At 33.6% G+C, this 16,255-nt stretch overlaps 1 protein-coding gene across 1 annotated transcript; it reads right to left on the bottom strand.

Annotated features, from left to right (window-relative positions):
* Positions 1-10,552: 10,552 nt before the first annotated feature.
* On the bottom strand, positions 10,553-15,359 carry LOC132068484 (calcium-dependent protein kinase 29-like). The gene is made up of 8 exons (XM_059462085.1): positions 14,565-15,359; positions 13,506-13,649; positions 12,575-12,727; positions 12,211-12,326; positions 11,879-12,046; positions 11,359-11,486; positions 11,150-11,249; positions 10,553-10,802 (listed from the first exon to the last, which is right to left on the bottom strand). The coding sequence occupies exons 1-8, from the start codon at positions 15,241-15,243 to the stop codon at positions 10,689-10,691; spliced, it is 1,602 nt and encodes a 533-aa protein (XP_059318068.1). The 5' UTR covers positions 15,244-15,359; the 3' UTR covers positions 10,553-10,688.
* Between the last annotated feature and the right edge of the window lie 896 nt (positions 15,360-16,255).

The following is a 16,255-nucleotide window of genomic DNA, read 5'->3' as shown; positions in this document are numbered from 1 at the left end:
AATAAATAAGAACGTGATTATTTAACTAGTTTAAACATAGTTTTCATAGATGTATTGTTCATTTGGTTTAAAGGAGATATCTTTTGATGATTTTATATGTTGCATGATTTCTTATACATATGCTTGTCCGGAATAAAACGTTATGGTTGATATTATTACTCACTCAGTCGGTGTGACTGACCCCACTCCCTTGTTTTATTTTCCTACAAATAATTTAGCCGAAGGTGACATTCTGACTCAGACAGAGCGATAGACAGAGCTGACAACGAATCCAGTAAGCCCCGCACTTGTTTCGCGAGGGCAACCATGTTGCTAACTACTATAGTATATTAGTTTTTTTTTTTTTTCCAATCCTAGAGTTTTACTCCTTAAGTCGGCCATGTATATCTTATTTTGGCCTGTGTTAGTAAAGTATAGCTTGGGACTTATAAGTTTTCGGAAGCCCATGGCTTGGGATTCTGATGCTCTATAACACTTAATATGTTGGTATTATAGTTCGTTGGATTATTTTACTGGGTGTTGACAGGTTTTGATTTTTGGATTTTCTCCCGGTACAGAGGAAACTCTGCCGAAATTTTTGCTAACAAGAAATGATTCAGGCTTGTTCAGTTGGCTTAGGCTAACTGAGCGCTAGTCATGACCTAAGTGGGCGGGTCGTGACACTAACCCCGTGCCCAGGTATACTTTCTTTTCTGGTAGATGGACGAATAGTGTGACTTGCTCGAGTTCTTCAACGGTGGACTTAGTGGCGACAGAATCATCGGGCACCACAAAGGTTCTCGGTATTCTGAATTTTAACTCTTCGTCTAGCATGTCGCCGTTCCGATCTTTCGAAGATTCCGGGATCGAGATCTGTGATTGCTATTTGGCATTCTTCCCTTCACTCCGATCTGGCGCCTTTATATTCTTAACAGATTCTTCAACCGCGAACATTTCTTTTGCTGCCTGCTGTTCACTACGGACGGTTTTGATACCTTCTGGAGTCGGGAATTTCAATACCTGATGCATAGTCGAGGGAACCGCTCTTACGAGGTGAATCCACGGTCGCAAAAGAATGCATTGTATCCCATATCTCCCTCTGTCACATAAAATTTCGTCTGTTGCGTTGTTCCTGCCATACTGATCGGTATAGTGATCTCACCCTTCGTCGTTTCGCATGCCATGTTGAATCCATTGAGGACCCGTATAGCCGGCACGATCTGATCTAGTAGTCCCAGTTGTTCGATGACTCTCCATCGGATGATATTAGCCGAGCTACCTGGATCAATCAGCATACGTTTAATTCTAAACTTATTGACAAGGACAGATATTACCAGTGTGTCATTATGCGGTTGGGTGATACCTTCCATTTCCTCGTCATCGAACGTGATGGGGCCATCGGGGTCACCGTTTCGGATACGCTTTTCCCTCGTGATGGGGCCATCGGGGCCTATCCTGCTTATTGGAATCCAGGTTTTTAAAATGGGTTTTCGCTCGTTCACTTAGGAATTCTCGAAGATGCCCCAAATTGAACAGACGGGCGACCTCCTCTCTCAGTTGTCGACAATCCTCGGTTCGATGGCCGTGAGTATGATGATACTTACAAATAAGACTTTTATCCCGCTTCTCGGGGTCAGATTGGATTGGCCTCGGATGCATTGTTTCTTTGTTTCGGATAACGGCTGCAGTTAAGGTTGCTACATCGACGCAAAAGTTGTACTCGGATAACCTTAGAGTTTCTCTGTTTCCCGGAGCTCTATCGACTACATTTCTATTTACCAAACCACGGTTATTTTGGCCTCGATCATTCTTTCAATCGTTTTTCCTATCATTCTTGCCCGATTCGCTGTTACGCCCGTTCCCCCTTCGATCGAGCAGGTAAGGCTAGTATCTATCATATGACGATCTGAAATCTCGATCTATCACTCTTCTTGATCGATCACCTCCTTTACTGGAATGCCATGATACTGAAGCGGCCTTCAGAATCTTATCGTCTTCGACCCTAATCTTCGACTGATACCTGTTGTGCACATCAGCCCAGGTGATTGCTGGGTATTCTATCAAGTTTTGTTTTAGTTCCATAGATGTGATCGAGCTCTCGAGTTGTTGAGCCTTGGGTGAAAGCTCGAACGGCCAATCGTCGATCGGAGGCAAATCCATGCGCTCCATTTGAAATCGAGCCACAAACTCGCGGAGGGTCTTGTCATCTCGTTGCTTAATGTTGAACAAGTCTGATTTTCGAGTTTCGACCTTGATGGCCCCGGCATGGGCCTTGATGAAAGCATCAGCGAGCATGAAAAATGAATCAATCGAGTGCTCGGGCAAGTTATGATACCAAATCATAGCCCCCTTCGACAGAGTTTCCCCGAATTTCTTAAGTAGCACTTATTCCCTTTCATCATCGGCGAGGTCGTTGCCCTTAATAGCGCGTGTATACGCAGTCACATGCTCATTTGGGTCCGTTGTCCCATTGTACTTCGCGATATCGGGCATGCGAAATCTCTTGGGGATTTTCATCGGTGCCGCACTTGGCGGAAACGACATTTGAACAAACTTTTGCGAATCCGGTCCCTTCAACACTAGCGGAGCCCTCGGGATCTGATCGACCCTCGAATTGTAGTTCTCCACCTTCTTATCGTTCGCCTCTATCTTCTTTTCACCGGATTTGGCCCGTTTGGTCAATTCTTCGAGCATTCTTATCAATTCAGTACTTTGTCCGGGGTGGTTCTCGTTACCCCGTGAGGCATGTCTTTCCTCCGTATCCTGGGTCTGTTCTGATGGGGCAACATCGGGTGCCTGACCCCGATTTTGCAATTGCGCTATGATCTCTTGCTGGGCCTGTAACTGAGCCATGGCCATGTCTAACTGGTTTTGGAGCTGTTGCAGCATGACCCCGTTATTCTCACCGGCCGGTACGTTGCCCACCAATGATTCGACTTGAACAAGATTAACGGAGGGGGGGGGGGGGGCATTGTTGTTTGGTACGTCCCCGTCGTCATGCTCGGCGATGGCTTGGTTCCTACGAAAGTTGACGAGATGGAATTCGACATTTCCGGTATACCTGAAATCAAACCCTAAAGAACAAGTGTAAAATATCGAGTGTGACCAGAATGTTGTATTGAACCGCCACTACTATCTAAGGCCCCACGGTGGGCGCCAAACTGTTTAACCTTAAAACGGAGAACAATTAAATTTGTACGTGATTCCCAAAGATATGTGGCTAAATTCAATTCAAGATTAAATAGCGAGATATGTCAATAAAATGAACGAGAGAAGGTATCTAACCTAATGTTAAATACGTATGGCCTCGGGTAGAAACCGAGGTCGATACCCTTTTTGCTACAAGCTCTCACGAGGTATAATAAAAAATGAACTTAAGAACGTACGGAACGATTTAATAAGATTCTTATGCTTGTTGATGTAAACTATTTCTCTCCTTGTTACGCTAACCCTTTCATGAATGATAACCTTCTCTTATATAGTAGAGGAGTTTCAACCCTAGTACAATTCTAAATAGAGCAAGTAAATCTGGTGACAGCTTTATTGCCGAGATCGACGCCGAAATATCGGGGTGAGGGCGGATATTTCGGTCTCCCGCTAATGGTAGTCAATCACCCTTCCTTTATCGCCTTATCCTGGCCCGAGATCGAAGGCTCGTTCCCGGTGAAACGGTCGTATTGTGACCGAGCATCACCATGACATCGGGAAACCGAGCGTGCATGTGTCCTTGATTTTACCCGTATACAGTAATAAAAAAAATTAACTACATATATTTCTAACTCAAATTCAAAAAATTCATATACTATCTATTTAAGCTGGATATTTTATTATTTTCTTTTAAAATTGAATTTGCTTTATTTTTCAAAAAACAGATAAGCTCAACTACTACCTTATATAATCTTGAGTGGAATATTGGATAAAATAGGAAACCGTAATTATAGGAATGCTTATTTTTCAAAAGCTTTAATTTTGGGATCTACTTACTATGAGGATAGGAGTCAACCTAATTGATTTCTAAATAGGAGTCAATCTAAATTGATTTCTATTATAATTATTATTATTTAAATTATATGATATTATTCTTATATGGTGATATTTGAACAACAATTAATAACTTCTTTTTAAATTAATGCAAATAGAATTTGTTGCCAAGTAGCGTGTTCACATTACGCCACTTGACTTAATATCAAGCAAGACTACCCTCCTTTCAATATAACTAGTATCCTTACCCGCGCGATGCGCGGCCGGTGTCAAATGAAACTAATCATAAAAAATTATCACCTTATTTGCTTGATATAACAAAAAAATATCATTAACATATATAAATTAATAATATGTGCAATTTTAATTATAATTTTTCTAATTTGAACACATTAGATTATATTAATTTAATAAAATCTAAATCTTGTGATGATTAACCATGTTCATTATACAATCCTGAATAGTTGTTGATCTATAACATATAAAAAAGATCATATAATTATAAATAAAAGGTTTTCTTGACATAATTATTAGTTAAGTAACTTACTTCTAAATATGATTTGGAAGCCAAAAAACTTAAAATGCTCTATTTTAGAGTTACCCACATAAGAAATTAATTTAATTCTTAAATTTTTAATGTGGTACTTGAATTTCTTTATATTCAATATTTTTAAATTTGGTTATATTTATTAAGTCTTCCATCACACGGTCTTATTCATAATATATTTTTTCTATTATAATATAATCTAAAATATTTTTTATTTCTTATGCTAATAAATTTTATACTCTGAGAGTTTATTTGTTAAAAGTATTAGAGCAAACATTTTGAGTAGAATATGAGCAATAACTCATTCCCGCTCTCTCTGACTCTCCTTCCCCATCCCCACCCCCTCCCCCCCACCCCCAACAATTTGCTTGATCTCCCAACATTTACTATTTAACTTATTCTTATATTAATGGACCAACAAATAGTAATAGATTTTATTTTATCTCACTTTCCAAATAAATGGAAATCAAAAAATTATTCATATGTGCTCGTGTGCACTCAAGAACATATTGGTTTCAATTGCTTGCTAATTAGAAAAAATTGAACTTTTATTTTTCAAGTGTTAAATAAAAAATAAGCACGAATTACTTAAATAAGATATACAAATTAATTTTGACAATAATATTTATGCATTTGTAAGCGTAAACTATGTGGAAATTCGTTATCATATGTATTCACAAAAAACACATAATTTTCCATCATCACTCCGATTCTTTCTTTTTCTTGGGAATTTCAAATAATGATTATCCCTTTCGTTTGAGAAAAATAATCGAGAAATCAAAGAAGGATCATCAATGTGAAAACCAAATCAATAAACCCGTTGTGGAAAAGTACCATGAATCTTATCATGTGTTTACTATTAAATTATTGTAATTTTTAGCCTCAGTGCCATGATTTCTTCCATTGTATGTTACACATATTTTTTCACTTTTATAATATTCACTACTCAATAAGTGTTCTCACATTCTTTGCGCGCATATTTTAGTGAAAGTACATGTTCCTTCTTTGTCGAAGATGTGGAATTAACTTCTTCGTCAAACTATTCTTCATTGACTCCTATTCCTTAAGAAAGTGATTTAATTATGAATTTACGGAGAATAGTAAAGATGATTCAAGGCTAATATATGCTTGAACTCCAAAAACCAACCTCGGTAACTAATTAGTGTATTGAGAATGTCTTATGAATTATATTTATCCAACAACTTATTGGAGATCTGAAAAGAAGAAGAAGCAAAAGATCAAAAAAAAAAAAAAAAAAAAAAAAAAAAAAACTGGTTGATAATTAACTATATTCACTTCTAGACCACTTGAGGTAATTAACACATCAAGACCATGAGTGTTTTCTAAGAAAAGCAGTTGGAGCTATTATCAATTATTTGTAAATATGTTAAAGAGAGTACTTCATGTTCTAATACCAAACAGGAAACCCTTAAAATTAAAATACCAAAACTATTTATCCATAATTACATACAAAGCAATCATATGTCAATTAGAATATTGCACAAAGCCTTCATCTTATATCAACATGATCATAATATTCAAATTCAATAGTAGATCATACTAATTACGTACATTTGAATTTAAAATAGGACAAAAAGGTCATTACCACATAATAATTTTAAAAAAAAAAAATTCTTAAATTTCATTGTAAAAATCTGACAATTATATTGGCTCGTAGTTTGGCACATCTAAAAAGCAAACACTATATTGGCTCGTAGTTACAATACTTTTTTCAAAGTTTCAACCAAAAAAAAAAAAAAAAACAGGGAAGGAAGAAAAAAGAGAATTCACCTCATCGATAGAAAAGGCGATTTAGCTCTCTAAAACTCTAGGAATGAAGCAAGATGGAAAATATTGAAAACTATTTGCTCTTAGTAAAACCACTTCTTTTCTGCCTTCATTAGGGTTTAGAGTCAACCTTTAAAGATGTCTTCAATCACATTAATAACTTTTTCTTTGGCAGAGAACTTTAAATATTTTCAAACTTTGATTATTTTTTATTTTGGAGTGACTCTTAATCATAATATTCTTTTCCATATATGTCTAATTTGATTGGTAATTAATTATTTATTTCCAACTCTATTTCTGATTCATCGTTGTCATGCTTCCTCGATTTGTTCGCGAATGAAATCATATAAATATTATTTATCATATAATATTATTCCTTGCCTTAGACAGTAAGTTTCAATCTCTAATTACCTTATTTACTTCAATTACCTTTATTTTGATACGGTATAGAAAAATGGTGCAAAAACATTACGATATAATAGTTCACAACTGATCTATGAATAATAAATAATAAAATTACTGATCTATGAATAATAAATAATAAAATATCACGTATGTTTACTTTGGTAAGTTTTTATTTTATTGAGTACTATAAGTTCTGCACATTGACAGAAATTTTACCCGATCTCCAAGTAATCATTTTAAAGTTTTTTTTTTTTTTTAATTCTATCATGTAATATTATATCTTACCATTTAAAGGACTATTCTTTACTACAAATTAGATCCAAGAATATCATTTAGTTATATTTCTCCAATCAAATACACTAAATTAGGTGAATTCATTTAATAATGTCAATTAATGTAATATTATATCTTACCATTTAAAGGACTATTCTTTACTACAAATTAGATCCAAGAATATCATTTAGTTATATTTCTCCAATCAAATACACTAAATTAGGTGAGTTCATTTATAATGTCAATTAATTTCTTTTTAAAATTAAGACAAATAGAATTTGTTGCCAAGTGGCTTGTTCATATTACGCCACTTATATATATATATATATATATATATATATATATATATATATATAATATAGATATAGATTATTATTATTATTATTATTATTATTATTTTTATAATATTAATAACTCTCTACTATGTGTTGATAATATCGTATGAGTATATTAAGTGAGTTCATTATTATTTTGATTATAGATATTAGTAACAACTACTACTACTATATATATATATATCGTATGAGTATATTACGTGAGTTCATTGTTGTTATTATTATTATTATTATTATTATTATTATTAATAATAATAATAATAATATTAATAATGTAGATTATCAAATTAGGTAATATTTTGAACTACAATTAATAACTTCTTTTATAATTAATGCAAATAGAATTTGTTGCCAAGTGGCTTGTTCATATTATTACGTCACTTGGCTTAATATAAAGCTAGACTACTCTCCTTTTATATATATATATACATATATATATATATATACATAGATTTATTATTATTATTATTATTATTATTATTATTAATAGATTATTAAATTAGGTAATATTTTGAACTACAATTAATAATGTCTTTAATAATTAATGCAAATAGAATTTGTTGCCAAGTGACTTGTTCATATTACACCACTTGGCTTAATATTAAGCTAGACTACTCTCCTTTTATATATATAATTATTATTAATAGATTATTAAATTAGGTAATATTTTGAACTACAATTAATAACGTCTTTAATAATTAATGCAAATAGAATTTATTGTCAAGTGGCTAGTTCATATTACACCACTTGGCTTAATATTAAGCTAGACTACTTTCCTTTTATATATATATAATATAGATATAGATTTTTCTGGGTACGTCTATATTCTAATGAGAGTTGAATTGAAATATTGAATCATTTCCACATGCATTGATCGGCTACAATGTGGACACATTTTGGGGAACCTGAATTCTTGAGAATATGGTGCTGCAAGACAGGAGACAACATTTCCATAGTTTCTTTTTTTAATTTTTTTTTTTTTTTTAAGGTTGTCTGGGGTGTTATATTTCAGAAGCAAAAGAGTAAAAGAGGTGGACTTGGCCTTGAACCTCTGAATACAACACAAGAGGATAATACAATATCCAATCAATAGGGAAGTGAAGCTAAACTCTTAGCTAACAAGAACCCTTGCAAAAGTATGACTCCTATACAATTTAGCTTACAAAAAAATTTGCCTTATCATATTTGATCCTTATTGAAGGCATTTGGCTCTTGTCCAGCTGGAATGGACCTTTAGCCCAGAGTTCCATTGCTTTTATATTACTTGGTTCTTTTTCTTTTTCAAAAAAAACTTAGTGATATGTAGTTAAAGAGTTAAACCCTGTGCAACATGTATTCTATAGCCTTTGCTCTCCAATTTCAAGACCATGATTCTTAGGAATTTGAATTGTTTAGACTGAAACTGGTTGCAGGTTGAGCAGATCTTATCACGAAGGCTAGCATCTAGCACAACCCTGGATCCTCTCGAATTCAAGATCCTTTCGGGGACTAATGTTGCAATTACATGCAAGAACAAAGTTGTTGTTTTGAGTTGTCCGGTACTAGAAACAAGGCTTTTCCCACCGACGAATCAGTGAGAAATTCGTGTGAAAAACATGGTTTTCTCATCTCATTCCCAAAGCAAAAATTTCGATAAACGAAAACGTATGGTGGGGAAACAGGCCCTTTCAAACGCCTTTTGCGGAAACTTCTTTGATTTTTTTTCTGTGTGCAAATACTACTTTTTTTTTTCTTTTCTCACTGATTCGATCAAAATATCCGTTGGAATAGCCACTGAATATTTTTTAGTGGAAAAATAGTAATTTTCTAGTAGTGGTCAAAATAGTTTTTGATTATTTAAATGAGTGATTTATCATAAATTCGAGATACTCGATGTCTAACATTGCATGAGCCCTTCAAGGACTAGCATTGCATGAGTGCCAGCCCAAGAATGTGTAACTAGCTAAATGTCATTGCACCTAGCAAACTTTTAAACATAGAAACCAATTAAATCGATTATTATTATTATTATTATTCTTCACACCAAGATATGAGGCAAGGTGCACCTCATTTTAGTTTGATCTTATTTTTGGTACGGGAAACAACATTTTTGATCCCTGAGTTATAGCTTAATTCCAATTTTAGTCCTTGAGTTATGCAAGCAAGCGCATTTAACCTTCAATTAATTAAAATAGGTGATTTTGATCCAATCACGGACAGAAGTTTATAAAAGTAGCAGACTGCTGAGTGCTGACCTATATGAGGGGCAAACCGGGTATTATTCCAAAGTGAAATATCGCTCTTCTCTCTCTATCTGTCATTCTTTTGACGGTAAATCTTTTTATTCTAAAGTTAAACATTGCACAGCTCTTATAAATAGCAAAAAGAGAAAAGGAGAATAAAGCTTATCAATACAATACGTAGAAGAGAGCTAATTTGTGAAATAAAAATAATTTCAATGCTTCTCCGCAGTATCCAGATAGAGAATTGATTGGGTAAATGTCAATGTATTATTGTTGTTTAGAAAAATATTTTGATATTTGTTTATAGCTTAATTAAAGGAGGAATGAAATAGGACAAGTGGGTTGTATGTATTCAACCCTGCGCAAAAACTAGATTACTGAAACATATGATCCTATCTTGAACGTGGGTATATTTCACAGGTTATTAACGAATATTGACATAACATGTCAATAAGATTATAGATATCCTGCTATTGGTTTTGTTTCTACTTTCCAGGCTTTAAAACAATAATTACCCGAGATTATTTTTTTTGCCTTTGTTAATTAGTACTACTCCGTATTATTTATTAAGAACCACATGTAATTTGGTCATAGAAAAATGCAATAAGAGATTCAATTGTCGAGCACACATGTTTCAGGAAGAAAATGGAACTTAAGTTACTAGAATGGTTGGGTAACATTTCCATGAACATCACTGTTAGGAATTTGGTCTCTGCAAAACCATCTTTCCTGCCATGGTTGGTTAGTAAAGAATATATTTTACCTTTAATCGAGTTCCCTATACATGGAGAAGCAAGAAGAGGACAGTAAACTTCTTGTAGAAAGGCTTTCGACTTTTCTTCTCTTCTTTCTTCTATTCTTGTGAGAGTTGTGACACGTAATACCCAGTTTGCCATTCATAGGATTAAAATGTCTGTTCCCGTTGTTAGTGGTTGGATCAAAATAACTCATTTTAGTTAATTGAAGGTTAAATGTGCTTTGCTTGAACAACACAAGGACTAAAATTTAAATAAAGCTATAACTCAAGGACCAATAGTTTCGTTTTCCCTTTTTGGTATTTTGAGTAAACAGTTACAAATATGGTCAGCTTGAGCAAATTAACAACCTGAATTGACCTAGTGAAAGATCTTATTCTTAGAAAATGCTTGTTGATTTAGCTCACATTGAGTGACCAAGAGAAGAAATATGGTTAACCTCTCTCTGATTTCCTTCACCATCAACAGTACCTCTTCTCATCATTGATACAAACTCATCATAGTTAATTTTGCCATCCTGCAGAGTTATAGCAGACAATAAGTAACAAAAACCTTGGAAGTGAAGTCAGAATACTCCCTCTGTCTCAATTTATAAGATACAATTCGGATTTCGAGAGTCAAACAAGAAAATCTTTGACTGCGATTTATTCGTATGCCCTTCAAATATTTTAAATTGTTAATTATTGTGACTTATAGTACTTTTTATGTAGTTCCTAAATATGTAAATTATTTTTCAAAAACTAATTAAAGATTGTGTGTCCGAATTCACGGTCAAAGTAAAAAAGTTTGACTCTTGAAACTCGAACCGTATCACATAAATTGGGACAGAGAGAATATGAGATATCTCATATGAGAATAACCAACTTTATCTGTATCAACATCATCAAGAATTTCATCAATTGTAGCTTCATCTCCCATTCCGTACTTGGTCAGAGCATGTCTAAGCTCATCTCTTGTTATAAATCTAGTGAATGCAAAAGAACAGTATGATGCCAGTTAAAAATCTAAGTATATACAACTTTGAACAAACATATTTGCAAGACAGATATACTAGTTTATGGTGGAATACATACCCATTATTATCCTTGTCAAAATACTGAAAAGCCTTGTACAAATTTTCTTCTCTTTCAAGTCTGTGTCGATGCATTGTAGCAGTAATGAACTCGATATAGTCTATAGTCCCACTTTTGTCAACATCAGCCTAGAAGAGAAATAATTAGAATGAAAACTGAATTCTGTTATACGTTGTTCAAGTTATTATTTGAAGCGTTGTTGACCTTCTAACATTATTAAAAAATCATTATTTTTTCACTGAAATTTTCCACTAAACATTGTTCAGTGGCTTTTCCCACTGATATGTTGATTGAATCAATGAGAAAAGAAAAAATAGTAGTATTTTCACACGGATATAAATTTAGAAGTTTCCCAGTGGTTCGGTGGGAATGAGGTGGGAAAATCATGTTTTATAACACAAATTTTCCACTGATTGTCAGAAAATCCTCTGTTTCTAGCAGTAAGTACAAAAATAACAGTACTGGCTTTGCTAACTTTGACTTCAAATTGAGGAAAAAAAAAAAAATTGTAAGAACTTACTGCTTCAATTAGCTGCTTTGTTTCTGCTTCATTGAGCTTGGATCCTAGCCTAGATAATCCAGTTTTAAGTTCTTCATATGTGATTGTACCACTTCCATCAGTATCTATGTTGCTGAACATTTGCTTTAGTCCCTTAATTTCTTCTTCTGATAAATTTTCTGCGATAACCTTTAAGCAATAGATACCGCAACATCAGAGGGATAAAAAGGAGTAAGAAACTAAAGAATGAATATACTATATGTATCTCATCACTTTTCTAATATGAAATTGTATGATATGCATGTGAGGGAGAAACTACATAGAAGGGGTATAAGCCAAGTGGTAATTATTACTTTAAGAGCAAGCTTCTTCATCTTGTTCATTGCTCTGAATTGCTTCATCCTGATCAAAACAGCACTATCGATAGGCTTGTCTGATGCCTCGCCATCTTCCTTCAGCCATGGATGTTCTGGTTCATGTATCTAGATTCAAATTTTGTTGCGATAATAAAAAAATGATACAACAATCTAACACGTGATAAGTTCGAATTATCTGTCTATATATAAATCATTTATGAGATAGTTATAACACAAGAATGGAGTTCATCTTGTATCTGGTATTGGGAAAATATCCTCACTTCAATGTTAAATGAATTATTTCCCTCACCATATACATGAATTTAAGGTTTACAACTTTGAAGATTTATTGACTACTTACCAAGGGCTTGATCTGCAGTGATCCTTCTCTTAGGATCCACTGTCAACATTTTCTTGAGAAGATCCTTTGCGGAGGCAGATATAGAAGGCCAGGGAGAGCTTTCAAGATCCAACTTACCTTTACGAATCTCTTCAAATATTCCTTCCTCGGTCTCTGATATACAAGTAAGTTATAAACACATGAAACATACTTATTAGATGGAGCGTTTTTGGAAAGAAAAATATTACTCTCAGGATCAGTAGTGTGATGAGACGACAATATATGAAAGCAATACAATAAAAAGAAACAACACACAATTCACGTGGGAAATCCTCAAGGGGAAGAAAACCACAACCAGTCACCAACTCTTATTATTTCTCAATGAAAGAAGATTACGGGACAAAATACACCAATTAAGCCAAGTTAATATCATCTGCCAAAACCCCTAACCCTAGAGTTTCTTAGGCTGCCACCACTGCAACCCCCACAGTCAGGCTCACAAACTTAACACACTAGATATACCCATTTACCACCATAACGCCATAGTAACGGGAAGCCAAGCATAGCCAAGAGAAATAAGTTCATCAAATCAATTGCAATGCATTATCTACAAAGGGGGACATTATTGAAAGCAGTCATCCACCTTCTTAATCTATTTTTTCAAGGAACTAAAGCCTAGAACAATAAACAATGAAGACCCTTTCCATCCTTGCTAAACAGGCACATCGAACAAGCAAAAGAGTCTACGAGACACAAATTGTTGATCAACTAATGTTGGCTGTATGAACAAAGTCCCACATTGGAAAATGATAAGAAATTACTCTTAATGGTGAAAAGATTTTTAGGGAAAATGAACGAGCTTAGTCCAAAGCAGACACAATCTTAAAGTTTCTTTAGGTTGATTTAGCCAAACAACTAAAATTGTACTGTACAACTAAGATATTCCACTTACCAGCCCAGAATGGAGGAAAGCCACTCAATAGAATGTATAATATGACTCCAGCACTCCACACGTCGATCTCCTTTCCATAGTTACGCTGCAACACTTGAGGAGCCACATAATATGCACTTCCAACAATATCCTTGTAAACTTTTCCTGTAGAATTTTTATTAATTTTAGTTTTAGTTGATCGTCGAAACTGAAAGATAGGAGTAATCATCTAACATTATGGCTAACAAGTAAAGATGAATGCAAATACTTTCTTCTCGTTCACGACAGTTAAAAGTTGGAGATACACGTAAAACATACTAGTAATATTAGCAGTCCATAGATTGAACAGAGAACAGAAAAAGCATTTGATACTGAAAATACGCCCATGACCATGACTTATTAGAATAAAAATGCAGTTCTCATAGCATATAATAGTCAGTGTCTGGCACAATCACATACACTAAAGAGGTTTATGTGGCTTAAAATAAATTTTGATCGATTAGTATGAGTATGAAGATCAAGAATTGCCAGCATCAAATTATTAGAATTTGTTGGAGCATGTAAAATCTCTTTGTACGTAAATTAAAAGCCAAAAACATGTATGCCACAAGAAGAATGATAAGTAGATAATATTGTGTTGAAGACCAAAGACTAGCAACTAATACTATTCTGTTCTTATCAGATCAAATTAACTAGAATTTCTTTCCTTTAAGTTTCAACTCCCAAGTGTGACATAGAAGCTTCGCAAAGTATTTGACATTCATCCCCACTAAGCAAGGTATGATAAACGTGAAAAAGTAGCAGGAAACCATTTCGAAGAAGGGAAAATTACGTTCTATGTCTATTGGGAGAAAATATTTTGCGCCATGTGGCCCACTTTTTGAGTTTGTTACCCGGTTTAGCATATATTTGTGTATAAACACCTATTATACACTTTATACTAGGTTGATACACTATATATAATGCTTTCCCAGGTATACTTGTTGTATAATATTGTATAGGTTTGTATATTGGGCTACGTGGCGTAACATTTTATGTTGGGCTGTATATTTTTGAAAATTTCCCGTTAAAGAAACTGACCTTCCTCAATGAAGACAGAGAGACCAAAATCTGTGGCCTTCAATGGAGAATCATCTGCTTTACTAACCATCAAGAAATTCTCAGGTTTAAGGTCTCTATGCATGACCCCCATGAAATGACAAGCTTGTACAACATTTACAATTTGTCTTCCAATTGTTGCTGCTTCTTTCTCAGAATAATTTCCTTTTGCAGTAATGCGATCAAAAAGCTCCCCTCCAGAACACAACTCCATGACCAAATATATATTATTCATGTCCTCATAAGCACCTTTAAATTCAACAATATTAGGTTGTCCACTTAGATGCTGCATTATCATAATCTCCCTTCTAACATCTTCTATATCGTTGTTAGTTACCAACTTCTTTCTTGAAATAGACTTGCATGCATACTTCAATCCACTAGATTTGTCAGTACATAGATATGTTACACCAAATTGACCCCTCCCAAGTTCTTTATCAAGATCATAAAGGCTTGTAATGTCAACACAAGGCTTGCCCAAAATTGGTCCAATATTTGAAGAAGTTGGCATAGTTTTGAAAGAAGGGATCACTGGCTTTTCAGAAACTTTTTTTGACTGTTTTTGACAAGTTATTGGTATTAAACGCCTCTTACAAAATAATAATCTTTTGATGTTTTGACACATTCTGAACCAGAAATGTTTAGCGAAACGAATACCCATATAAATTTTTGAAAGGAAAGAGGTGGGAAAATAGTGAGAGAGTTGGAGTAGTTTTAAAGTTGTTTTCTACTTCATATTTTTGGACACTAATAATGCATGTTTTGAGAGAATGTTTGATGGCTTTTACATTGGGCATTCGTTTTCTTGCAAGGACACATGATTTTAGGTGCTTTTCTTTGCTTTTGTTATGCATCTTTTGATAATTGGATTGTGATCTTGGTATCATTTTCCACTTTTTTCTTGCTTACGTTTTTTGCAACACTAGTATATAAATACGTATTTTCATATATGATTAATTGTTTTATGTATTATATTTAAGTGGAAAAAGGGAGGAAAAAAGGGTTTACCTTCATCATGTTTGTGTTGAAAGAAAGATAAACTTCGGCGAACATGCATGCAATTACTATTTAATCCTAGAAAATCATATCCTTTTTAAATTATGTTTTTGTCATTTGATCCAATAGTGTTCCATTAAATAGGAACATATTTAATATTCTTGATAACTCTCGAGTAGAGTATTGAACTGAAAGATCTATCTATCTATCTATCTATATATATATATATATATATATATATATATATATATATATATATATAAAGGAGAGTAGTCTAGCTTAATATTAAGCCAATTGGTGTAATATGAACATGTCACTTGGCAACAAATTCTATTTGCATTAATTATTAAAGAAGTTATTAATTGTAATTCAAAATATTGCCTAATTTAATAATCTACTACTACTACTAATAACAATAATAATAATAATTAATAATCTATATCTATCTATCTATCTATCTATATATCTATCTATCTATATATATATATATATATATAGAACTTTTATTAAATTTGGTGGAACTATTCGTTTATTTATTATACATTTAGTACATCCCAAATCTACTAATGCTAATGTCTCTATTTCATAGTCATCTATATATATATGTATAAAGGAGAGTAGTCTAGCTTAATATTAAGCCAAGTGGTGTAATATGAACAAGCCACTTGGCAACAGAT

The sequence above is a fragment of the Lycium ferocissimum genome, chromosome 8, assembly GCF_029784015.1.
Source record: "Lycium ferocissimum isolate CSIRO_LF1 chromosome 8, AGI_CSIRO_Lferr_CH_V1, whole genome shotgun sequence".
Taxonomy (NCBI): domain Eukaryota; kingdom Viridiplantae; phylum Streptophyta; class Magnoliopsida; order Solanales; family Solanaceae; genus Lycium; species Lycium ferocissimum.
Note: the sequence above shows the minus strand (reverse complement) of the source record. Positions and strands in the feature narration are given on the sequence as shown.

Bases quoted from the DNA above. Each gene is read 5' to 3' on its own strand.
- LOC132068484 (XM_059462085.1), bottom strand. From the start codon at position 15,243: ATGGGTATTCGTTTCGCTAAACATTTCTGGTTCAGAATGTGTCAAAAC. The intron at 12,728-13,505 runs GTAAGTGGAATA...CTTGTATATCAG, and splicing joins CTTTCCTCCATTCTGGGCTG to AGACCGAGGAAGGAATATTT. The intron at 12,327-12,574 runs GTAAGTAGTCAA...TACATGAACCAG, and splicing joins CACTGCAGATCAAGCCCTTG to AACATCCATGGCTGAAGGAA.